The sequence below is a fragment of the Taurulus bubalis genome (assembly GCF_910589615.1).
Source record: "Taurulus bubalis genome assembly, chromosome: 18".
Taxonomy (NCBI): Eukaryota; Metazoa; Chordata; class Actinopteri; order Perciformes; family Cottidae; genus Taurulus; species Taurulus bubalis.
Window position 1 is genome coordinate 12,489,774 of NC_136606.1, and position 27,567 is coordinate 12,517,340.

At 40.8% G+C, this 27,567-nt stretch overlaps 1 protein-coding gene across 1 annotated transcript in view; it reads right to left on the reverse strand.

Moving 5' to 3' along the window:
* cntnap2a (contactin associated protein 2a) overlaps positions 1 to 27,567 on the reverse strand; it is a gene marked incomplete at both ends in the record, with an annotated part of 347,422 nt that overhangs the window by 108,197 nt on the left and 211,658 nt on the right. Inside the window, one exon of the mRNA XM_079234339.1 lies at positions 8,282 to 8,431. Coding sequence (XP_079090465.1) covers positions 8,282 to 8,431 — 150 coding nt within the window. The remainder of the gene's footprint in view (positions 1 to 8,281; positions 8,432 to 27,567) is intronic.

The following is a 27,567-nucleotide window of genomic DNA, read 5'->3' on the forward strand; positions in this document are numbered from 1 at the left end:
AACAGCAGCAATAATCCCCTGCAGTCTTGCTGGCACTATCACAGCCCCTCTGTTGCGCCCAAAAAGCTTCCCATACAATACACACGAGAAGACCAGCCCCAGCTCTCTACTACCTGATCGCCACCTGACTGGCACAGCTGGCTCTCAGGCTACACAACACTTGTGCTCACATCCAAACACATTTTTGGGGAGAGGTAGGCTGGAAATCGGCCAAAATGCTTCGCTGTAAAAATTTAACAAATATTTTGAGGCTGCGATTCAACAACATATTCAGGGGAGGCAAAATTAGTTGCCAAACACAATATGTAGATCGCCCAAATTCACACCAGGAAAAACTGTGCTTATCTATTAACCACCTGCTGCTATTTCTTCCTGAGCTATTTCCCCTGACTGTAAAAAAAAACAACAACAACAAAAACACCACAACCTTGGAGCAAACCATGGAACACCTTTGAACAAACTTAACATGCACGCGTGCAAAACCTTACTGCACACAAGTCAGCACAGTATGTATTCTACCCAACATTGTTGTTATGTGCCAGTCACAAGCATCGGCCTTTCAAAATAGACTTCGGTCTTCACAAGGAAGTTTAGACCTACGGAGGTTCAGGCTGTTAACTTGACTGACTAACGATCCTTCGACATTTACGTAGGGGTATTCGCTGACTTATTTTATATCTTAGAACAAAACTAAGCTTGAGTTTTACCTCTTTTAGGACTCATTCCTTCAGCACCGCATTCACACACTTAGGGGGCATGGGTGTCATACACCGATAAATAAAGAGAGAACACTGGCTGTTCTTTGATAAATGTCTGATTCATCACATACTTTAGGATAAAGAGGAAGATGCATTAGTGTGTAGAAGCCGGAGGTTTGGTATGTATTACAATAACGTATTATACATATGCTGTGAGTATTAATTATCATTGCTTATAAGTGAACCATTTCCCATTGTGGACTAACAGAATAAACCAACTAGAGTGTAACGCTTTATTTCAAAAGGTCAAGAAGGTTTTGTATCACAGTACCCTGGAGACTGGAATGGAAAAGCAAAGTTTAAGACTTTAAATAGACTACTAAACTGTCATTTATTAATAAAATAAACTTAATCATTTGGAAATGATGACAAAGAAAATGCTGAATCAACATTTGGAGCATAATGCCGTGTTCACACCGGACGCGACGCGAATTTGCGGCGTGACCAGTTTACATATAAAGTCAATCCACAGACGCGCTGCGGCGCGAATTTGCGGCGAGATAGACGCGTTGGAGGCGGCGCGAACAGAACATTTGACCTGGGGCGAACAATGCGAAGGACGCGGCGCGAATTCGCGTGAGTTGAATTATCCCAACTCTGGCGGAGAAATCGCGTGACGCAAAGTTGCGGCAGCCAATCAGCGTTGAGAATCAGCGTTGAGAAGCTCCGCCCGTCACCACCGCCGTCTCCCCGTTTCTGAATGAAACTGCTGCTGCTCCGCCTGAACCAGCGCTGGTAGCGGCTTCATTGAGACGATGTTGTGGGACTACGGATAATATTATGAACACAGACACCATGGAGTTTGATGTTCCGACATACGTGGAGTTTACACAAAAAGTATAAAGCAGAACTGGTGGTTATTTCCATGGTGGATGGCATAATCGGTATCGTTTTACGGAGATACGCGAGACGCAGTTCCTGGAGGAGTCGGTGAAATTCACCGAGCTGTGTGCGGCTACGGATGATGTTATGAACCCAAATACGAGGGCGTTTCATGATCCGACATGTTTGGGACTTCCACAACAAGTATAAAGCAGAAGTAGTGGTTATTTATTCCATGGTCGATAGCGGAAATGAAAGCTTCGTCGCTTGTCTCTCACAGAGGCAAGCAACAGAGCTAAGCCACGCCTCTTTGGTCGCGCCGCGAATTCGCGTTTGGTGTGAACACCCTCTTTCTACTCGTGCGAGTAAACTTCCGCGGTGGACGCCGCGCCGCAAATTCGCGTCGCGTCCGGTGTGAACACGGCATTAGAGTTATGGAATTGGTAAGGAAGTAGATGTTGCAAAAATGAATGAATAAAGGACACACATAGCTTGTTTTTTTTCATAATTATCAAACACCTACATGCTTCAGGGTGGAACATCCCATAATTAACTACTCTTGCATTAAAAGTATTTATTTGTCTCCTGTTCCTGTGGAAAAAATAGCGCAACTTTATGGCCTTGTGTATATTCCTGTGTGTTTGTGTCAGTGTCCAAATTCCCTCTTGAGAAATTCAATTTGCGGATGTCTCGTGTCAGTCACTTACTAATTTCTCTAAGCGCAGCGTCAGGAGTGAGAAACTACTCCCCGTAAAATAGGCTTTGGGTTCAGGAGGCTGCTTCTAAAAGCAGAAGCTTGAAGCACAGAGGGGTGGAGATGAGAGGAGAAGAGAGGAGAAGAGGGGAGGAATAGGAAGCGGCCGACCCGGTTAAAGAGGATAAGAGGGATAAGAGGGAAGAGGAGGATGAGGGCCAAAAAAGAAAAAGAGAAGATAAACTGAGAAATTGGAGAGAATGGAAGGAATGAGGGAGGGGGGAAGCGGAGAAAAGAAAACAGAGGAGAAGAAGAGAATTAAGAAAGAGGGCATAGTTGAAGATAGGATGACAGAGGATCAGAGCCAAGCCTTTGCCTTCCTCTGACATCTAAAGTATAATATCCTGTAACTCTGTAACCTTGGGTGCCACGTGAATTTTAATGCCACAGATTCGAAAAAAAACTGGGCAATTTTATCCAAAGCACCGTTCTTGGCTATTAACTTTATTGCCACTGAACTCAAAGAACACTCTTTTCAAGGAATATGTCTTTTCAGTGTATGAAAAACAAGAGCAGTGACATGTGGCACAGCGAAAGGTTGCTTAGATATATATATTTTAAATAAAGCTTTGTTGTGGGAATCACTATAAAAGTGTTGTATTACTTGACATGAACATGGGACATACAAAACAGTGCTACAAACTCAACAAGTTGACAAAAATAAGGAAGACAAGTGAAGAAAGGAACTGCATTGCCTGCACAATTTAGCCTTTCACCTCTTTGGCAATGATATTTGAGCTATGTAATGTTCCATCATTAATGCATTCATTTATTAAGTTAATTAAAGCATTATTTAGAAAATGTGCTCAATCTCAAACACTTTTAACATTGCCACTTTTTTTGTGAAGTCTTGGTCTGAGATCAGGATAAGTAAAGTACATGAATATATTACCAGAACTGATACAAATCGATCAATATATCAATTAATTTCCAGAGGAACAGACCATGAATACTAACACTATACTATACTGAATACAGTAAAGTATAGTGTTTTATATGCAGCACATCAGTGTCTGTCTATCATTACTGTCCGGTAATTATTATATTTTCTCAGCAGACTAACTTACCTAGTTATTTTCACATACAATAACGTTCTCTCTTTCTGAAGTATTGTGCAAGTATTGTGCAGGCTTGAGTGTACAAAATCAACCAGAGCAGATTGCAACAACTCAAACCCCAAACTTGGCCGAGAGAACACCGATAACACACACAAAAAAGAACAAGGAAAAGAGAGTGTAGTTTAAATTCACAGGAAGTGAGATATATACTCTGTATACATACTGCTGTGTGTAGTACACTACCAGCCTCGACTTCCTCCGTGACGACAAATGGCAAAAAAACGGTTTGCTCTCCTGCTTGCCGCGGCGCACACAAAGGGAGGCGTGACATTCGGTACAGCGCTGGCGGCCCCATCCGATCCACTTTGTTTTGGTTCCCATTTACAGAGCCAGGGCTGTCTATGAACAGCACTTTTTTTCAGCGAACACAGAGAACGGACATCTAGTGAGCCGACAGGATATATTCGCTGAGTTAATTTAAGTGCTATTGGATTAGAATCAGGGGAAACAGGGGAGAGGAAAGCAGACAGGCCTTACAAGTCCAATGTAATTACCGTACAAGTTGCCTATAATGTTATGCATATATTAGCAAGTTTTGTATTTATTTAATCTAATAATTTTTTTTGCCGTTTCCTTGCGGCCCAATACCGGTACTTTGCGTCATGGTGCCGGCCCACAGCCTCGTGGCTGGTGTAGATGATGGGCTGCTTTCTTAAATCTGGAATTTTAATGTTTGTATAATATCTGTGATATCTACACTCACTGCACAGAAAAAAGGAACTTGCTGCAAAACCTGCATGGTGAAAACAATATATTGTAGTGAAAACACACAAAAGAGAGAAGCTTGCCTTCATAATTGTGTTTTGCAAAATGTTACTGCGTTTTGTGAAATGTTTAGTTTCTTTTTAATGCTGTTGCAAGTTGTGAGGTATCATTGTGTTTTGTGGAGTTTTTTTGTGTGTTGCGAAATATGGTCGTATTTTGTGTAATGGCAAGTAAAACACTGCTTCAGACTTTGTGTGTGTACATAATGTATGTATATCCCTGCATGTGTGTGGCAGCCAAGTTTCAATATAATACTAATACGTCCTAATTTGGTTTAATGTGCCAATTGGGTATGCTTAATAAATATGAAGCCGCGGTGGGGAAAGAAACGTAAAATGAGGAATATAAAAACTGACAGATAGTTAAACCATTTTTACTCTGGCAGCAATACTTCCACAATGGCACTCACCCCATCATAGTATATGGGACGGATACTTTGAACCCAAAAGCATTTTATATGCAGACCAAACACTATACTGAATGTCCTTGACATGCATCACAATAAGATGAAGAGAGGACAGCTTTAAACAACCAAAAAATTGTCAAAATGAGTGTACAAAGAGCAAAGTCATTTTAACACATTCAGCTTAAGAGATAATTTCAACATTACTTTGGCTACAGGTTACAAACGGTGGTTAGTGATCAACAACTGTTGCCAATGAAAACATAGCAGATTGGTGCCTTGAAGCCACGAGGGTTGAAGCGGATGGCTGCCTAGACAAAGTCTCATCCTGTATATAAAATACTATGGATTGTCCAGGATACTGGGTGGCACACTGAAAGAACAGTTTCATAGAAAGTGCTGATGGAATATGGTTAAAGAGCTTTAGGACAGCTTAATGCGCTTGGCCTCTCTGACTCATCAAGCTGAACGATCTAAGAGACTAATTGAGGGCAAGTCAAAGGCTAAACTATCTTTTGTTCACTCACTATATTATTCAGTTACCTCTGTGCTGGGATGGAAATGTGCCCCTGAATGTGAGGTGTTCTGAATAAATGCTATAGATATTCTGTCTGAACTGTACGTTAAGTGCGTTTCTGTGAGTATGACTGCTGAGGAGCTTCAGAGCATGTGGTTAAAAACACAGTTCACAGACGTGCACGCTCACACTAGCCCACATACACACAGATGGCTTCAGGCCTTCATTGTTAGTCTGTGATAATGGTTAGGCAAGTCATAATAAAACCAGGTCATGCAATTGGAGGACTGATCAGTATGCTGTACAATTCCTAAGTAAAACTAAACCAATTTTCAAAAACTTAAGCGCAAACTAAAATACCTCCCTAAACTGAAAAGAAGCTGCAACAGTACACACATACCTTTTAACATGAAAAATAAATCTAGAGTCTGAACTAAGAATGTCTCCCTAAAACTTCTCCCCTAGCCTGTGAAGCGATGGCCCAAATATCTCTTTGTACTCCTTGCCATAGTCATAATCAGCAGTTCTGTTGCCCCTGCAGCCTTCAAAGTTGTGTTTACCACCAGACTCCCTGCTCCTCGTTATTCATTATGTCATGTAAAACTAACGAGCCAACACATTACGCCTGTTGGCAGGGGGATAAAAACTTCTGAAAGAATATAGCTGTGTTTCTCTGATTTGTAACGATGCATACAGGTGTGTGAGTATATGTGTGGATGCAAATGAAAGCCACATACTAGATTTTCATTTCTCAGACTGCGAGTTATGTGCGTCTGATGACATGCATGTACTGCCTCTGGGATTTTATGTCTCAATGTCACCATTCCTCTCAGCTTCTCAGCTCCTTAGGATATAGCTTCCACTTCCTTTTCACTCTCGAGCTTTGCACTCGCTTATAAACCTGCTATAAATGTCTCTGCCAAAGAAGTCTCTTCGTCTCGGTCCTTGTCTCTACTTTCTTTCCTATCTTTCATCTGTCTTCTCCTCAGTTTCACTCTTTCTTTCTCTCTCTCACTCACTCTGATTGTCTCCTCTGCCCTCTTCAAGGGGTAAAGACATTACAGAGATCCTCTCCTCTCAGCCACTATTGATTCCCAACTCAGCTTACCAAAATCAATAAATCACCAATTGGATCAAAACGGAGACTAGAGGGTGAGAAGGAAGGAGAAGAGTGGCGGAAGAAACCAAAAAAGACAGACAAAGACAAAAAAATAGTGAGAAAGTTTGGGTGAAAAAATGACAAAGTGTTATTTACTGTATAATCCTGCAACACCTCGGATTAAAGAATCAAAAAAATAAAAGTGAGAGGAAAAATCCTGAAGAAAATGTAGCTAGTTTTGGATGATTCTTGAGTGAAATGCATTTAGCATATTAAGGCCTCAGAAGCTTAGATTTTCTAAATACAAACATAGCCATCATGGGTTTAAAGATGATTCACTAAAGAGCAGAAAAGAGTTAATTAAGATGGACAACAAGTCTGGTTGTGTGTGTGTGTGTGTGTGTGTGTGTGTGTGTGTGTGTGTGTGTGGTGCAATGATCCTTATTGACTGGCCCGGGGAAATGGTCTTGCTTGACGGAGGAGATTGTACCCTGATTGAGAGAGGAGGAGAGAGGGACAGAGATCTGATGGAGCTATCAGAGCCCAGACTATCTCTCTCAGTTACTGTAATTTCATACAGGTGCACACACACACACACACACACGGACCATCTTCCAACAGACGGACAGCAGTGTCTGGCATCATTAACCTGGCGTCTTCCTAATTCAGACAGATTGTAGCTGCTTCATGTGTGTTAGTGTGTGTTCCCACTGGTTGTGTCTATCTGGTGGTCTAGTTGTGTCTGTGCTCTTGCTAAGTGAGCAACTTCCTGAACTCTGGCCACTGGGATATAGATTTCTAGTGGGATAAATGATTTATAGACATATTTAGCCTACAAACACACAGACGGATAAGACTTATGTTGGTACAGTTCATCTAATAAGTTTTACAAAGCCCTGCCAACACATTTCACACCCAACTCGTCAAGACCTGGTCAATGGCCCTGCACTGCAAACTATATGTACCCTTGTGTCCGTTTCTACTGAAGAGTATTCTTTAACCCTTCACTACTCGTTACGCCTATAGTGTCTTTTCACAACTAACTCATGTTGCTAGAAAAGTGCAGTTTCTGTTAGTTACATGCATAGCGTCTCTAATTAAAAGGTTACTTCCAACACGACTTTACATAGTTTTTTCTTTATATAACTACGTTGGAAGTGAAACACATTTAAACGACACAAGAAAGGTACTTAGTAAGGTTTAGGAAAACATTTTGGCCTGGTTACCACATTAAGTATGCTTGTTAAGAGAGGTTGTGTAACAAAACTACGGTAGAATAATTTAACGTTTCACACTGGACACAAACAGCAGTCTACTGGGTGAAAGTCTTGTCTTTGCTTGACACTTGACACATCCAACCTCGGCCTCCTACACATTCTACATGGACTTTCTTGGTCTTTATACTACATCAGTGGCTCTGGCTAACTAATAAGGACGCGGATGGGTTGGAGTTAGCTGAAAGCCCAGTGCTTCTCATACAGACGCTTCAGGGTGCCTCTGTGCATCGTTATAAGGAGCCAAGAGGCCCTGACCAATAGTCCGTAGTTGACGAGTTAGGAGTGAGATCAGGTTGTTTTCATAGTCGACAAACACCAATACATTTCTCGACAAACATATTCTATACAAACTAACCAAAATAAAGAACTCCAAAGTAAAAGCAGATTAAATAACATGTATCTGTGTCCTGGGCTCATTCTAATCAAGCAAGCAATAGGAGGATATGAAAATGAACCAGAAAAAGTAATATTACATGTTTAAGAAAAGACAGCAACTATAAACTGAAGAAACGTGACAATGTTTAGCAGAAGTTATGAAACAACATTGAGATGTGTAAACTGGATGCTATTTTCTGCCCCATTTCTAGACCATTTTTACCTCCGTTAAGCATGAACATCTTATCCTCTGATGCCTCCATTGCCACCCGGATGGGCACCGGAGAGGAATGTGATGGGATAACAATGAATGGAGGTGGAAGTGAGAGTTCCAAGATTCTTGTCAGATCTGTGACGATGGATCTGTGGCGATGTTCTAGAGGATATTCTTACCTCCCAAGTGGTAGGTTCCTCCTGTGGTGAGGGTGAGAGGTGAGGTGGAGCGCACAGCCGACGCCTCCTCGCCATCTACTGTCAGCATGGCAAAGTTCTCCTTGGCGACCAAGCGTATTGCGTGCCATTGGCCGTCGTTGAGGCCTGAACCTGGAGGGGGACAGGGATACAATTTGTCGTCAGAAAAAACACACTGATTAAGTTTCCTTGCACAAGTTAGTTTCAGTTGACTGATTTCTTGAAACAGAAGAATTCATCTATTTGTGCATATTTCCACATTCAAGACAGGGTCATCTTTCGCGGTCAAAGTTATGTTTTTTAAATGGATAATGTCAAAGACGTGAATAGGGTTTAAGGTGAGTGACTCATCAGGGGTTTGTGGTTGATGAAACAAGGAAATACAATTCTCTCTCTCTCTTTTTTCCATTCATCTCAGCTGACTGGCCAATGTGGCTTCAGACATAGTTAAAACATGCTCAGCTGAGGATCATGTTCCGACCCCCACCACATTTTTTCTTCACTTCTCCACGTATTTCTATATGAATGCCAAAGCTCCCCAATTCTTCTTTGCTTTTGTCCTCTCAATACTTCTTTCTCTCGACTCCTCTCCAAGCCGAGTGCAGCTTCCAGTCTCAAGGCCCTTGTGTCTCAACTCCATTAACTCTCAGAGAACCCTGTTTGCGTCTTAGTACCACAGTGTATGCGTAGTTGTGTGTGTGTGTGCATGCAAGCTTTGAGCCTACTGTGCAAGTGTGTACCAGTCTATAATGTGTTGAGTTGTCTGCATATGTCAGTGTAGCGTGTGTGTGTGTTCGTGCATGCGAGTTTTGTGCTCTCCTTTTCTCTCTCTTCCCTTGTAGCTGTGCTCCATTAAATATGAGTGATGTTTTGGAAAGGGACATTACTACTGGAGCCGAGAGAGAAGCCTGCTCGCTCTCATCACCCTGTCCTCTATACATCACCTCTTACTGACACCAATCTCTATTCATCCTCCCTTCCTGCCTCCCTCTCTGTCCCTGATTCTTTCTTTCGTTGCTCTGTCTTTATTTCCTTTCCTATATTTCTGCATTTCACTTTTCCCTATAATCTTTCTGTCTTCATGATCCTCTCCTCTTGTGGCCATCTTCTGCATTGTCTACCTTTTTCAATTCGGCTCCACTCACTGCTTCACTGACTGTAATACATTGATAGTAAGGACACAGTGTAGCAAAGTTCAAGGTACGGTCACGTTGAAATTGATTTCAGCAGAGTCTATTTACTCATGGTTCTGCATGCACGTCAATACACATGTACCTTAGCTTGCTGCGTGTGTCAATACATTGGACCCCTGTGTGTAAGAGAGAGAGAGAGAGAGAGAGAGAGAGAGAGAGAGAGAGTGAGAGTTTCTGTTTGTGCATTTGCTTTTTGTGTGGCAGTTTGTGCATTTGTCATTACCATCCAACAGTTGCACAGTTTCACAGATCTCTCTCAGCAGGGCGACTGTCTGCATGCGTTAGTGTGCGAGATCATGATAGTGGCCAAAGAAAATAAGCGCAAAGATGGCCACCTGTGGAGGTGTGTGACGTTTGTTAACTTGTTCAGGGCAATGCTGCTTAAATATACGCAAACACACACATACAACACACAAGCACACACAACAGGACACACATGAATGTGATTATGCAAACATATTTCCACTAGTTCTGTAAGGGAATAAAACACAATGCTATTGCTATTGTGCTTGGAAGTCATTAACTTTAATGTAATGTCGGCAACAAAATTAGAGGATGCCGTCAGCTTTGTCTGAATGAAATAAAAAAAGCCAGTTCTGGTAGAAAGAGACCTTGATGTGCTCCTTTACAGACAATCTAATTTCTGACAGTATATTGGTTTGATGTAATCACTATCAATCTCCCTGCTTCATCCCGTCCCTCTCTATAACCTCTTGAATGTAATGGAAAATAGATACTGTGTAACCTTGTGTCCCCTCATCTGTTTTACATCACCTGCAATAGCTTTGAATGATGAGCTTATCAGTGATTGCAGTGTTATTGAATCTTCACACTCGATGCGGCACGAATGCACAAAAAAAATCTTGCACACACACACACACACACACACACACGTGGCGCATTCTCTCTTTTTGTTACACACGCCACATAGACGGGCTCAAATCACACACATGCCGGCTGTCTGCCGCAGATAAAAAGAGCACAGGTAATGAAGGAGACTAGAGGAAGGAGGAAGAGAATTGCTCCGATTCGCAAGATAAGACAGTTTCATGGCTTCTTTTGGTGTTGTCATACATATGCATGGGTCTGATGAACAGGTGGAAGGCTGATTGGTTACTTTGCTCTATTTTTTGTTTTGAATTTAAAAAAAACTTGCGTCGTCTCACATCTACACTTTCTGGTTAGAAATAAAAAGACACGAAACTGTAGCAAGCATGCCTTCCCAAATGAAAAATAACCCATGAAAATGACTGAAAGGTTGACAATTATATCACATAATACATACTGAAATGTGGACCTAAAGTAATTATGTAATTTTATAATTATAGAATAACATTTGACCCGGCCATTTGACCCAGATATTGTCATGACATTTTGGCACTTTATCTGCTGTCAGGAAAACAACGATAAAGGTCATAAACAACATTGCGATACACCATTCCATTCAAAGCTTTTTGTTGTTGTTAAAAACATCTACTGGAGTGCCATGTATTATTCATGTCAGCAGAGGCATTTATTCAATGGCTTAAATATGGAAACCTTGTCAAGGCTTCTCTGTTAATCCCAATGAAACAAACATGTTAAATGTGAATGTGCAGCTACTTATCATCTGCATGAACAAGTATAGTGATGATGTTTATGAGATGTTTATGTCCAAAATAACTGCCACGATGTAATACCACAACTGCATGTCAAATTATTCTTTGTGGGTGCTTTATCCTTTGAAGTAATTTCCTGTTGTGTTGGCATGGCTGGTCATTCTTGTATAAACAGCTGTGGTCATTGCATCAGCCTACCTTCCTAAATATGGTCAGGTTCTTGTGACAACTTGGCACAAGATAATTAATGAAAGTTTTCTTTGACTGCTATTGCTCACAGCACCTGTGTTCACTGGAGACATTTTTACAGTACAAGTTGACGAAGAAAAACTGATTCTATTTATTTTCCTTTTCAATTTATGGAGGGTTGAGTTTTTTTACAATGAGGGGCAATCTGCTGCTGGTGTTACTGTTCTGTCTGTCTGTGACATCAACTCAAGGACAGACTAAGACAGCGGTTGACGAATTAACGGAGATTGAGCAGCGCCACGCGGAATTCATGGAAGAGTTAAAAAATCTGAAACACACGTCGCTGGAGCACAGTGTGGTAATGTCGAATACAAACGAGGAACTGGAAATCCTGAGGGACAAAGTGTCTGAAGTAGAGAAAGATAACGCAGGTAGTATTTTGACAACATTTGTAATTTTCAGGTTGGGGGTGTAATGATTATTATATTCTGCTAATTGTTTTCTCACTTAATCATTTGGTCAGTGAAAAATCTAAATGGTGTAAAAATGGTAAATATACTCTAGATCAGGATAAATCCAGGGAATGTTAATGGAATCATTACTTGTGAGAATAAATTGTAGGAGCTATTTATTTTATGTAAGTATGTAGTTATTTTATTCACAAGTAGTATTGTTGAATTATTCTAGACTTTTGCTTATTTAGGTTAGATTTGTTTTATATATTAGGATAGCTTTTGATAGTTTTTAGTTTAATTATTTGTTGTTGTTGTCTAGGTATACTTAGTCTTTTGGTTGTTCATTTATTTATTAATTGGGTTATGCTGAAGGCATCTGGGGTTATATGTAGTAGGCAAGTACAGGACCAGCATGCACCTGGGTAGGCCTATGTTTTTTTACAAGAGCAGGAGAGGCAGCATGAGGATGTCCTTTGTTCTTTTTTTTTGTTTGCTTGTTTAACAAAATAAATCGTGAAAAAAATTGAATCCTGTATGGAAACTGAATTATTTTGCCTGCGTAAAACACAAACTCATGTTGCGTCAGTGGCCCTTTGATTAATGTTTGTTTTCTCCCTGATCTGTAATAGGAAACCAGTTGTAACTTACTGCTTACAATTTTATCAGAAATAATAAACAAACCCAGACACCACAGACACCAGAGAATAAGAAAATGATAGATGGAGAATAGACGATAACAAACCAGAAATGTATTTTTATTAAGAAATAATGGAATGCTACTTTAAAAAAGCCTTGCTTAAAAGAACGTCATCCTCCGCCTCTATGTTTTTTCAGTGCTGAACGCCAGACTGACAGCAAATGAAGACAGTGATGCAGCGATGGCAGAGCAGCTTCAAGTGTCTAAGACTGAACAGAATCTCCAGGGGCAAAGACTGGAGGAGGCTGAGAGACTAAATGCTGGTAAGTGATTATAAAAATGGTAGATGTGGTGATTCTAGAAAATCTGGAAAGAGCAGTGGTTTCATTGGCTTCCGTGCTTCTAGTAGAAGCAGCGTAGCTGGCAGCCCTGGTTTCTAGAATGACAACCTGTAAGGGGAAAGGGCTGAACGAGAAAGAGGAAATGAATGTTTTCAGGGAAGATATGGATATTTCTAAAGACTAAATTTATAAGACGTACTGCTGACACTTTCCCCAGAAAAACAAACAAACAAATCCTGCAACACCAGGGAATCAGAAAATCAATAAAGGTTCCATGGACTAGGTATGAGTGGAATATGATGTCATAGCAGTGGCAATAGATGATTACAAACTAGAAATGTATTTTTAAGAAGTCATGGAATGCTACTTAAAAACCGCCTTGCTTAAAAGAACATAATCCTCAGCATGTATGGTTTTTCAGAAATGAAAGCCAGACTGAAAGCAAATGAAGACATTGTGGCAACGATCATGACTGAACAGCAGATCCAGAATAAAAGACTGGATGAGGCTGAGAAACTGAAGGCTGGTAAGTAATTATGAAAATGGTAGACTTGTTGATTCTACAGAATCTTGGAAGAGCAGAAAAAAAATCATTGGCTTCCGTGCTTCTAGTACAAGCAGCGTAACTGGCAGCCCTGGTTTCCAGAATGACAACCTGTGAGGGGGAGGTGCTGAACCAGAAAGATGAGATGAATGCTCTCAGAGAAGAGATGGATATTTCTAAGACTTACTGCTGACACTTTTCCCAGAAATACAAACAAACCCTACAACCACAGACACCACAAACACCAGGGAATCAGAACATCAATAAAGGTTTCGTGGACTAGGTATGAGTGGAATATGATGTCATATCAGTGGCAATAGATGATTACAAACCATAAATGTATTTTTATGAAGAAGTCATGGAATGCTACTTTAAACCAGCCTTGCTTAAAAGAAAGTAATCCTCAGCCTCTATGGTTTTTCAGAAATGAACAGCAGACTGACAGCAAATGAAAACCAAGTGACAGCGCTGAGAGAGGAGCTGGATGCGACTAAGACCGAACTGCAGCTCCAGAAGCAAAAACTGGAGAAGTCTGAGAGCCTAAATGCTGGTAGGTAACTATTAAAATTGCACACTTGGTGATTCTAGATAAAATCTGGAAAAAGTAGAGAGAAATTATTGGCTTCCCTGCTTCTACTACAAGCACCATAACTGGCAGGCCTAAATTCTAGAACGACAACCTTTGAGGGGAAGGTGCTGAACTAGAAAGAGGAGATAAATGTTTTCAGGGAAGGGTTGGATATTTCTAAGACTTACTGCTTACACTTTTCCCAGAATTACAAACAAACCCTACAATCACAGACACCACAAACACCAGGGAATCAGACATCAATAAAGGTTTCATGGACTAGGTATGAGTGGAATATGATGTCAGACCAGTGGCAATAGATGATTACAAACCATACATTAATTTTCATGAAGAAGTCATGGAATGCTACTTTAAAACAGCATTGCTTAAAAGAACATCATCCTCAGCCTCTATGTTTTTTTTCAGAAATGAACACCAAACTGATAGCGATGAGAGGGGAGCTGGATGTGACTAAGACTGAACAGCAGTTCCAGAAGCAAAAACTGGAGGAGGCTGAGAGACTGAATGCTGGTAAGTGATTATGAAAATGGTAGACTTGGTGATTCTATAAAATCTTGAAAGAGCAGGGAGAAATCATTGGCTTCCGTACTTCTAGAACAAGCAGCGTAACTGGCAGCCCTGGTTTCTAGAATGACAACCTGTGAGGGGAAGGTGCTGAACGAGAAAGAGGAGACTTCAGGGAAGGGATGGATATTTCTAAGCCTGAATTTCTAAGACATACTTACACTTTTCCTAGAAAAACAAACAAACAAACCATACAACCACAGACACCAGGTAATCAGAAAATCAAGTAAGGTTCCATGGACTGGGTATGAGTGGAATATGATGTCATATCTGTGAAAATAATAATTACAAATCAGAAATGTATTTTTTATAAAGAAGTCTATCGACCCCCCTGATTCCCAGCCATTTGACGTCAGAAAAATCCGGCCGTCGAGCATTGGTACAAAATTGGCCAAATTAGAGTAAAGCTTCCTGCTAGCTGTAATAATGTATATTGGCAGTAATTCATCACTTTGATCGACTTGTATAATACACCCATGGACTGTAAAGCCTGTGTCATGAATGTATGCATGCATTCCGTTGCATGCGCGATGGCCAATATTTGGGGACTCACCGATTCTTGCCATTTTGCCAAAAATCCTAGCTCATTGAGATCAGCTTTTCTGCTGTTGTGCCTCTCAAAAAAAAATACAGATCTAAGCTCAACATTGAGCATGAATTGAGAGTGGCCGTATCAAGCATGTGTTGCACCCTTAGAACGAACTGTCCACAAAGACGTCCTTCTTCGGTTTGCCACTTTTGTTAAACTAATTCACAGTTAAACACAAGCACACGTTTTTGTCTTCAGCCTGCAAACTGCATGTCTTCCTAACTCTTCTCTTAAAGAGACAAGGCTCTATTCTAAAGGGTCAATACAATAATGTCTTCTATTCACAGTCAGTATGTCTGTCTACTGCTAATTAATGTTCTCAAACATTGGAATAACAACATATGAAACAACTTAAACACACATTTAAAGTAAATTATTAGAAATGGACACAGTGGTAATTAATCAGCAAGACATATGAAATAACATATTTCAGGGCGCTACACCTGCAACCCCGTTTTAAAATGTGTAGTGGAAAGCAGGCTCATTGCAGCCACTAATACTGATAAAACTCGATGACTTGATGACAAATATCTGCAATCATTTATTTGGTTTTGCACAGGTTGCACGTTATTGTTATTTTAAAAAGATATTATGCAGAGTAACACTCAGTAAAACTCTTTATTGCCAAATATTTGATATTTTTCACAGGTTGCACTTCATTGTTAATATCTTTAAAATATATTCAGTGCAAAACAGGTTAATTGCAGCCACAATAAGCTATTAGTTATTTTTTGCACAGATATAACTTTATTTGCATTGTTTTAACAAAGTGATTGCACATTTTATTAGTTTTTGTCTGATGGAGCAATCAGGTTTACTTGAAAGTGATTTAAATCTTCTTTATTCTATTATTTGAAAAAGCACAGATGGAGTCACAAAAATGTGTTATTTCAATAAAAATTTAAGCATGGACCATTTTGTTGCAATTTAGGTGGTGTGGTGGGGCATGAAAATTGTTCTTCCTCCAGCGTGACAGAAAAGTTTGAGAACCACTGAGTTAACTGATGAACACCTCAGATCTGTCCTGAGAATTGACAATTCTGACACCAAACTTTGATGCACTGGTAAAAAACTGTGACCAACAACACTGTTCCTACTGAAATGTAAGTTTTCTTTAGTATTTAGTTTTTTACTTTTAATTTCAATTTATATTAGTTCACACAAACACTGTCCATCCATCTGATACTGGCCCGGCCCGTCTTTCAAATTTTAAAACTCATTGTGGCCCCTGAGCCAAAAAGTTTTCCCACTCCTGTACCAGACTCCTAAATCAAACACTCCCTGGGCCGGACTGCCTGCTGAGACTACCAGCTAGTTTCCGCTTTTAGCTTTTGAGCTTTTGAGCTTTTGAGCTAGCTAACGCTACTGGGACCCCAGATACTGGGTATCTTCACTCGATAAGTGAAAACGGGACTCTTTGTGACTCAGCAGTTTCCTTTGCTTAAATCTGAACTACACTGTGGGCCCTGGGCTGGAGCCCCTGTGTCTGCCACATCTAGCTACTATGGCGACACTCACCTCTTTGGCTCCGGGTCCCGCCTTACGGCAGTGTTTCCCGAAGGCCCCTCCCGCCCCAGGACTCCCTGCTCGATACCGCTCTTCACCGCTCTTCACACCGGCACCGCGGCAAAATCCTGCGCTCCATTATCTCAGTCCTCCTCTGTCCTCTCCGCCATCTCTGGCCAAATCTTTGCCTCTTCCATCTATTGGCACTAAGCACACAGTGCTACCCCCTCGCCTGATTTCTGTCAAAAAAACCTGATAATTGGAGAATCAATAATCAGGAATATCTGTTTCTTCAATGCACACACCGTTTCCCCGGAGCGACGGTCCTAGACAACCTTCTGAAACTGCCCCGACTGCTGCAACCACTCCCGACCACCGTCCAGGAAATTATTATTCATCTGGGAACTTAACGACACCGCCCTCCAACAGTTGCAGTTGACCAAGATTGATTAAAAAAAATGCATGCACATCTTAAACAGCTGTGGACTGTCCGTTTTTATCAGTGGTCTAACCCCCACATTCGTCCGTGGGTCGCAGCGGTTCAGCAGAGTTCGCAGCTTCCACACCTGGCTACAGTGTTCAGCTACATTGTGGGCTACATTGACAACTTTAATCTGTTCTGGGGCCGCTCTTCCTCTTTTAAGAATGATGGTATTCACCTCAATAAGCTGGGTAGCCGCCTGCTCGCGTCTAACTTGCAGCATGCTGTACAATCCTGTCCACCTGCCTGATTATTTACTCTTCACAAACACAAACCCTCCTCTTCTTCTATGCTGCCACCCCAAAGCACAGTTTATCACAACAGCTCCTCCTACCGGCTCGATCTGTCATTACACCCCGCCCCCTTCATCTCCAGCTCTCCACATTCAGACTATTGTGCCACTTCCACACCGCATTTACAGAGCCATAAACAGAAACAACCTCTCTTACATCCGTCCCAGTGATGTCCCCATTGGCTCCCAATACAAGTTCATCATCTACAAACCCACTTCTGTCAGCCCAATCCCGTTTCTGTGGAATCAGCACCAGCGCAACCACTACCTTTTCACATCATCACAACAAATGGCTTGTGAATTCAGCCAACCTCAGGACCCTACCCAAATCCTCTAAACCAATCACAAAACACTCCTTGAAAATTGCTCTGTTCTACACCCGGTCACTGAGCAACAAAGGCCTCATCATCAATTAATTAATTAATTAGCGACAACAACCTTGATATCCTCTGTCTCACTGAAAGTTGGAAAAAACACTTGGACTACTACGCACTAAACCAAACCACCTCCGCTGGATGTCATTACCTGGACAAACCATACCCTGATGGCCACAGAGGAGGAATTGCCACCGTATACCGCCAACACATAAAAAACAGCCCGACCATCATCCAATCTCCATCCTCATTTGAACACCTGAAATTCACACTCTCTGGTCCTAAACCCCTGGTCATCTTAATTATCTACCGCGCCCTCAAACCCAACCCTACCTGTGACAGGAAGTCAAGACGTCTGCTTTAAACGCGGACGGCGCATTTCTAATTTCTTTCTCCGGTGTCTCCATGTTTGTTTTTACCAACTTCCTACCATCACGCTGATCTTGATGATCTTAATTGATTAAATAAAAGATCGATACTTGGCTTCTGTGTATCAATACATTATCGGCAGGCAAAATATCGCGATACTATGCTGAATCGATTTTTTTCCCCGACCCCTAAGTCTTACTACTTACACTTTTCCAAGAAAAACAAACAAACAAACCCTACAACCACAGACAGCAGAGACACCAGGGAATCAGAAAATCAATTAAGGTTCCATGGACTGGATATGAGTGGAATATAATGTAATATCTGTGGTTTTTCAGAAATGAACACCAAACTGACAGCAACTCAAAACCAAGTGACAGCGATGGCAGAGCAGCTGGAAGCGACTAAGACTGAACAGCAGCTCCAGAAGCAAAAACTGGAGGAGGCAGAGAGACTAAATGCTGGCAAGTATTTACAAAATTGCAGACTTGGTGATTATAGATACAATCTGGAAAGAGGAGTGAGAATCATTGGCTTCCTTGCTTCTAGGAAGAGGAGGTTAATGTTTTCAAAGAAGATATGGATATTTCTAAGACTTAATGCTGACACTTTCACCAGAAAAACAAACCAAAGAAACCTACAACACCAGAGACACCAGGGAATCAGAAAATCAATAAATGTTTCATGGACTGGCTTTGAGTGGAATATGATGTCATATCAGTGGCAATAGATGATTACAAACCATAAATGTATTTTTATGAAGAAGTCATGGAATGCTACTTAAAAACCGCCTTGCTTAAAAGAACATAATCCTCAGCATCAATGGTTTTTCAGAAATGAACACCAGACTGACAGCAAATGAAAAACATGTGACGGTGATCCTGACTGAACAGCAGTTCCAGAAGCAAAAACTGAAGGAGGCTGAGCGACTGAATGCTGGTAAGTAATTATGAAAATGGTAGACTTTGCGACTCTGGAAAATCTTGAAAGAGCTGTGATAACTCATTGGCTTCCTTGCTTCTAGTACAAGCAGAGTGACTGGCAGCCCTGCTTTCTAGAATGACAACCTGTAAAGGGGAGGGGCCGAACGAGAAAGAAGAGATGAATGTTTTCAGGGAAGATATGGATATTTCTAAGACTTAATGCAGAAACCTTTGCCAGAAAAAAAAGGAAAGAAAAAAAAATACACTACCAGACAATCACAAATTCAATAAAGGTTCTGTGAACTGGATTTGAGTGGAATATGATGTCACATCAGTGGAAATAGATTATTACAAAACCATAAATGTATTTTCATGAAGAAATCATGGAATGCTACCTTAAAAGAGCCTTGATTAAAAGAACATCATCCTCAGCCTCTATGGTTTCTCAGAAATGGACACCAGACTGACAGCAACTCAAAGCCAAGTGACAGCGATGGCAGAGCAGCTGGAAGCGACAAAGAATGAACAGAAGCTCCAGAAGCAAAAACTGGAGAAGGCTGAGAGACTGATTGCTGGTATGTAATTATGAATATCGTAGACCTAGTGATTCTAGATCAAATCTGGATTAAATCTGGAAGGAGCAGTGAGAAATCATTCGCTTCCGTGCTTCTAGTACAACAGCGTAACTGGCAGTCTTGTTTCTAAAATGACAACCTGTGAGGGGAAGGTGCTGAACCAGAAGAATACGATGAATGCACTCAGGGAAGAGATGGATATATTACCATGGAATGATAAAATTAATAAAGGTTTCATGGACTGGGTATGAGTGGAATACAATGTCAAATCAGTGGCAATAGATGATTACAAACCATAAATGTGTTTTTATGAAGAAGTCATGGAATGCTACTTTAAAATAGCCTTGCTTAAAAGAACGTCATCCTTAGTCTCTATGGTTTTTCAGGGATGAATGCCAAATTGAGAACCAATGAAAACCAAGTGAAAGCGGTGACAGAACAGATGGAAGTGACTAAGACTGAACAGCAGCTCCAGAAGCAAAAACTGGAGGAGGCTGAGAGACTGATTGCTGGTACGTAATTATGAACATCGTAGACCTAGTGATTCTAGATCAAATCTGGATCAAATCTGGAAGGAGCAGTGAGAAATCCTTGGCTTCCGTGCTTCTAGTACAAGCAGTGAAACTAGCAGCCCTGGTTCCTAGAATGACAACTTGAGGGAGAGGTGCTGAACCAGAAAGAGGAGATGAATGTTTTCAGGGATTAGATGCATATTTCTCAGACTTACTACTTACACTTTTCCTAGAACAACAAACAAACAAACCCTACAACCACAGACAGCAGAGACACCAGGGAATCAGAAAATCAATAAAGGTTTTGTGGACTGGATATGAGTGGAATATGATGTCATATCAGTGGAGATAGATGATTACAAACCATGAATGTATTTTTATGAAGAAGTCATGGAATGCTACTTTAAAACAGCCTTGATTAAAAGAACATCATCCTCAGCCTCTATGTTTTTTCAGAAATTAACACCAAACTGACAGCAACTCAAAACCAAGTGACAGCGATGGCAGAGCAGCTGGAAGCGATTAAGACTGACCAGAAGCTCCAGAAGCAAAAACTGGAAGTGTTTGAGAGACTCAATGCTGGTAAGTATTTATCAACATTGCACACTTGGTGATTCTAATCAAATCTGGAAAGAGCAGCGAGAAATCATTGGCTTCCGTGCTTCTCGTACAAGCCAAATAACTGGCAGCCTTGTTTCTAAAATGACAACCTTTGAGGGGGAGGTCCTGAACCAGTAGAATGCGATGAATGTTCTCAGGGAAGAGCTCGGTATTTCTAAGACCAAACTTCTAAGACTTACTGCTGACACTTTTCCAAGAAAAACAAACAAACAAATCTTACAGGCACAGACACCAGGGAATCAGAAAATCAATAAAGGTGTTATGGACTGGATATGAGTGGAATATGATGTCATATCAGTGGAGATAGATGATTACAAACCATAAATGTATTTTTATGAAGAAGTCATGGAATGCTACTTTAAAACAGCCGTGATTAAAAGAACATCATCCTCAGCCTCTATGGTTTCTCAGAAATGGACACCAGACTGACAGCAACTCAAAACCAAGTGACAGCGATGGCAGAGCAGCTGGAAGCGACAAAGAATGAACAGCAGCTCCAGAAGCAAAAACTGGAAGTGTTTGAGAGACTCAATGCTGGTAAGTATTTATCAACATTGCACACTTGGTGATTCTAGAGAAAATCTGGAAAGAGCAGTGAGAAATCATTGGCTTCCGTGCTTCTAGCACAAGCAGCGTAACTGGCAGCCCTGGTTTCTAGAATGACAACCTGTGAGGGGAAGGTGCTGAACCAGAAAAAGGAGATGAATGCGATCAGGGAAGAGATGGATATTTCTAACACCGAATTCCTCAGACTTACTGCTGACACTTTTCTTCGAAAAACAAACAAACAAATCCTAAACCACAAACACCAGGAAATCAGAACATCAATAACGGTTTAGTGGACTAGGTATGAGTTGAATATGATGTAAAATCAGTGGCAATAAATGATAACAAACCAGAAATTTATATTTCTGAAAAGATCATGGAATGCTATTTTAAAACAGCCTTGCTTAAAAGAACATCATCCTCAGCATCTATGGTTTTTCAGAAATGAACGGCAGACTGACAGCAAATGAAAAACATGTGACGGTGATCCTGACTGAACAGAAGCTCCAGAAGCAAAAACTGAATGAGGCTGAGCGACTGAATGCTGGTAAGTAATTATGAAAATGGTAGACTTTGCGACTCTGGAAAATCTTGAAAGAGCTGTGATAAATCATTGGCTTCCTTGCTTCTAGTACAAGCAGAGTGACTGGCAGCCCTGCTTTCTAGAATGACAACCTGTAAAGGGGAGGGGCCGAACGAGAAAGAAGAGATGAATGTTTTCAGGGAAGATATGGATATTTCTAAGACTTAATGCAGAAAACTGTGCCAGAAAAAAAAGGAAAGAAAAAAAAACTACACCACCAGACAATCACAAATTCAATAAAGGTTCCGTGAACTGGATTTGAGTGGAATATGATGTCATATCAGTGGAAATAGATTATTACAAACCATAAATGTATTTTTATGAAGAAGTCATGGAATGCGACTTTAAAACAGCCTTGATGAAAAGAACGTCATCCTCAGCCTCTATGGTTTCTCAGAAATGGACACCAGACTGACAGCAACTCAAAACCAAGTGACAGCGATGGCAGAGCAGCTGGAAGTGACTAAGACTGAACAGAAGCTCCAGAAGCGAAAACTGGAGAAGGCTGAGAGACTAAATGCTGGTATGTAATTATGAACATCGTAGACCTAGTGATTCTAGATCAAATCTGGATCAAATCTGGAAGGAGCAGTGAGAAATCCTTGGCTTCCGTGCTTCTAGTACAAGCAGTGAAACTAGCAGCCCTGATTCCTAGAATGACAACCTGAGGGGGAGGTGCTGAACCAGAAAGAGGAGATGAATGTTTTCAGGGATTAGATGCATATTTCTCAGACTTACTACTTGCACTTTTCCTAGAACAACAAACAAACAAACCCTACAACCACAGACAGCAGAGACACCAGGGAATCAGAAAATCAATAAAGGTTTTGTGGACTGGATATGAGTGGAATATGATGTAATATCAGTGGAGATAGATGATTACAAACCATGAATGTATTTTTATAAAGTCATGGAATGCTACTTTAAAACAGCCTTGATTAAAAGAACATCATCCTCAGCCTCGATGTTTTTTCAGAAATTAACACCAAACTGACAGCAACTCAAAACCAAGTGACAGCGATGGAAGAGCAGCTGGAAGCGACTAACACTGAACAGAAGCTCCAGAAGCAAAAACTGGAAGTGTTTGAGAGACTCAATGCTGGTAAGTATATATCAACATTGCACACTTGGTGATTCTAGAGAAAATCTGGAAAGAGCAGTGAGAAATCATTGGCTTCCGTGCTTCTAGTACAAGCAGTGTAACTAGCAGCCCTGGTTTCTAGAATGACAACCTGAGGGGGAGGTGCTGAACCAGAAAGAGGAGATGAATGTTTTCAGGGAAGATATGGATATTTCTAAGACTTAATGCTGACAGTTTCCCCAGAAAAACAAACCAAAGAAACCTACAACACCAGACACCACAGACACCAGGGAATCAGAAAATCAATAAATGTTTTATGGACTGGCTTTGAGTGGAATATGATGTCATATCAGTGGCAATAGATGATTACAAACCATAAATGTATTTTTATGAAGAAGTCATGGAATGCTACTTAAAAACAGCCTTACTTAAAAGAACATCATCCTCAGCCTCTATGTTTTTTCAGAAATAAACACCAAACTGACAACAACTCAAAAACAAGTGACAGCGATGGCAGAGCAGCTGGAAGCGACTAAGACTGAACAGAAGCTCCAGAAGCAAAAACTGGAAGTGTTTGAGAGACTCAATGCTGGTAAGTATTTATCAACATTGCACACTTGGTGATTCTAATCAAATCTGGAAAGAGCAGCGAGAAATCATTGGCTTCCGTGCTTCTAGTACAAGCAGTGTAACTGGCAGCCCTGGTTTCTAGAATGACAACCTGTGAGGGGAAGGTGCTGAACCAGAAAAAGGAAATGAATGCTATCAGAGAAGAGATGGATATTTCTAACACCGAATTCCTTAGACTTACTGCTGACACTTTTCTTCGAAAAACAAACAAACAAATCCTAAACCACAAACACCAGGGAATCAGAACATCAATAACGGTTTAGTGGACTAGGTATGAGTTGAATATGATGTCATATCAGCGGCAATAGATTATTACAAACCATATACGCATTTTTATGAAGAAGACATGGAAAGCTACTTTAAAAACAGCCTTGCTTAAAAGAACGTCATCCTCAGCCTCTATGGTTTTTCAGAAATGAACACTAGACTGACAGCAAATGAAAAACATGTGACGGTGATCCTGACTGAACAGCAGTTCCAGAAGCAAAAACTGAAGGAGGCTGAGCGACTGAATGCTGGTAAGTAATTATGAAAATGGTAGACTTTGCGACTCTGGAAAATCTTGAAAGAGCTGTGATAACTCATTGGCTTCCTTGCTTCTAGTACAAGCAGAGTGACTGGCAGCCCTGCTTTCTAGAATGACAACCTGTAAAGGGGAGGGGCCGAACGAGAAAGAAGAGATGAATGTTTTCAGGGAAGATATGGATATTTCTAAGACTTAATGCAGAAACCTTTGCCAGAAAAAAAAGGAAAGAAAAAAAAACTACACTACCAGACAATCACAAATTCAATAAAGGTTCTGTGAACTGGATTTGAGTGGAATATGATGTCACATCAGTGGAAATAGATTATTACAAAACCATAAATGTATTTTTATGAAGAAATCATGGAATGCTACCTTAAAAGAGCCTTGATTAAAAGAACATCATCCTCAGCCTCTATGGTTTCTTAGAAATGGACACCAGACTGACAGCAACTCAAAACCAAGTGATTGCGATGGCAGAGCAGCTGGAAGCGACTAAGAATGAACAGAAGCTCCAGAAGCAAAAACTGGAGAAGGCTGAGAGACTGATTGCTGGTATGTAATTATGAATATCGTAGACCTAGTGATTCTAGATCAAATCTGGATTAAATCTGGAAGGAGCAGTGAGAAATCATTCACTTCCGTGCTTCTAGTACAACAGCGTAACTGGCAGTCTTGTTTCTAAAATGACAACCTGTGAGGGGAAGGTGCTGAACCAGAAGAATACGATGAATGCTCTCAGGGAAGAGATGGATATATTAACATGGAATGATAAAATTAATAAAGGTTTCATGAACTGGGTATGAGTGGAATACGATGTCATATCAGTGGCAATAGATGATTACAAACCATAAATGTATTTTTATGAAGAAGTCATGGAATGCTACTTAAAAACCGGCTTGCTTAAAAGAACATAATCCTCAGCATCAATGGTTTTTCAGAAATGAACGGCAGACTGACAGCAAATGAAAAACATGTGACGGTGATCCTGACTGAACAGCGGCTCCAGGAGCAAAAACTGAAGGAGGCTGAGCGACTGAATGCTGGTAAGTAATTATGAAAATGGTAGACATTGCGACTCTGGAAAATCTTGAAAGAGCTGTGATAAATCATTGGCTTCCTTGCTTCTAGTACAAGCAGAGTGACTGGCAGCCCTGCTTTCTAGAATAACAACCTGTAAAGGGGAGGGGCCGAATGAGAAAGAAGAGATGAATGTTTTCGGGGAAGATATGGATATTTCTAAGACTTAATGCAGAAACCTTTGCCAGAAAAAAAGGAAGGAAAAAAAAACTACACCACCAGACAATCACAAATTCAATAAAGGTTCCGTGAACTGGATTTGAGTGGAATATGATGTCATATCAGTGGAAATAGATTATTACAAACCATAAATGTATTTTTATGAAGAAGTCATGGAATGCTACTTTAAAACAGCCTTGATGAAAAGATCATCATCCTCAGCCTCTATGGTTTCTCAGAAATGGACACCAGACTGACAGCAACTCAAAACCAAGTGACAGCGATGGCAGAGCAGCTGGAAGCGACAAAGACTGAACAGCAGCTCCAGAAGCAAAAACTGGAGAAGGCTGAGAGACTGATTGCTGGTATGTAATTATGAACATCGTAGACCTAGTGATTCTAGATCAAATCTGGAAGGAGCCGTGAGAAATCCTGGGCTTCCGTGCTTCTAGTACAACAGCGTAACTGGCAGTCTTGTTTCTAAAATGACAACCTGTGAGGGGAAGGTGCTGAACCAGAAGAATACGATGAATGCTCTCAGGGAAGAGATGGATATATTACCATGGAATGATAAAATTAATAAAGGTTTCATGGACTGGGTATGAGTGGAATACAATGTCAAATCAGTGGCAATAGATGATTACAAACCATAAATGTGTTTTTATGAAGAAGTCATGGAATGCTACTTTAAAATAGCCTTGCTTAAAAGAACGTCATCCTCAGTCTCTATGGTTTTTCAGTGATGAATGCCAAATTGAGAACCAATGAAAACCAAGTGAAAGCGGTGACAGAACAGATGGAAGTGACTAAGACTGAACAGCAGCTCCAGAAGCGAAAACTGGAGAAGGCTGAGAGACTGATTGCTGGTACGTAATTATGAACATCGTAGACCTAGTGATTCTAGATCAAATCTGGATCAAATCTGGAAGGAGCAGTGAGAAATCCTTGGCTTCCGTGCTTCTAGTACAAGCAGTGAAACTAGCAGCCCTGGTTCCTAGAATGACAACCTGAGGGGGAGGTGCTGAACCAGAAAGAGGAGATGAATGTTTTCAGGGATTAGATGCCTATTTCTCAGACTTACTACTTACACTTTTCCTAGAACAACAAACAAACAAACCCTACAACCACAGACAGCAGAGACACCAGGGAATCAGAAAATCAATAAAGGTTTTGTGGACTGGATATGAGTGGAATATTATGTCATATCAATGGAGATAGATGATTACAAACCATAAATGTATTTTTATGAAGAAGTCATGGAATGCTACTTTAAAACAGCTTTGATTTAAAGAACATCATCCTCAGCCTCTATGTTTTTTCATAAATTAACACCAAACTGACAGCAACTCAAAACCAAGTGACAGCGATGGCAGAGCAGCTGGAAGCGACTAAGACTGAACAGAAGCTCCAGAAGCAAAAACTGGAAGTGTTTGAGAGACTCAATGCTGGTAAGTATTTATCAACATTGCACACTTGGTGATTCTAATCAAATCTGGAAAGAGCAGCGAGAAATCATTGGCTTCCGTGCTTCTAGTACAAGCAGTTTAACTGGCAGCCCTGGTTTCTAGAATGACAACCTGTGAGGGGAAGGTGCTGAACCAGAAAAAGGAGATGAATGCTATCAGAGAAGAGATGGATATTTCTAAAACCGAATTCCTCAAACTTACTGCTGACACTTTTCTTCGAAAAACAAACAAACAAATCCTAAACCACAAACATTAGGAAATCAGAACATCAATGACGGTTTAGTGGACTAGGTATGAGTTGATTATGATGTCATATCAGCGGCAATAGATTATTACAAACCATATAAGTATTTTCATGAAGAAGACATGGAAAGCTACTTTAAAAACAGCCTTGCTTAAAAGAACCTCATCCTCAGCCTCTATGGTTTCTCAGAAATTGACACCAGACTGACAGCAACTCAAAACCAAGTGACAGCGATGGCAGAGCAGCTGGAAGCGACTAAGACTGAACAGCAGCTCCAGAAGCAAAAACTGGAGGAGGCTGAGAGACTAAATGCTGGTAAGTATTTACAAAATTGCAGACTTGGTGATTCTAGATACAATCTGGAAAGAGCGGTGAGAAAGCATTGGCTTCCTTGCCTCTAGTACAAGAAGTGTAACTGGCAGCCCTGGTTTCCAGAATGACAACCTTTGAGGGGAAGGTGCTGAACCAGGAAGAGGAGATTAATGTTTTCAGGGAAGATATGGATATTTCTAAGACTTAATGCTGACACTTTCATCAGAAAAACAAACCAAAGAAACCTACAACACCAGAGACACCAGGGAATCAGAAAATCAATAAATATTTC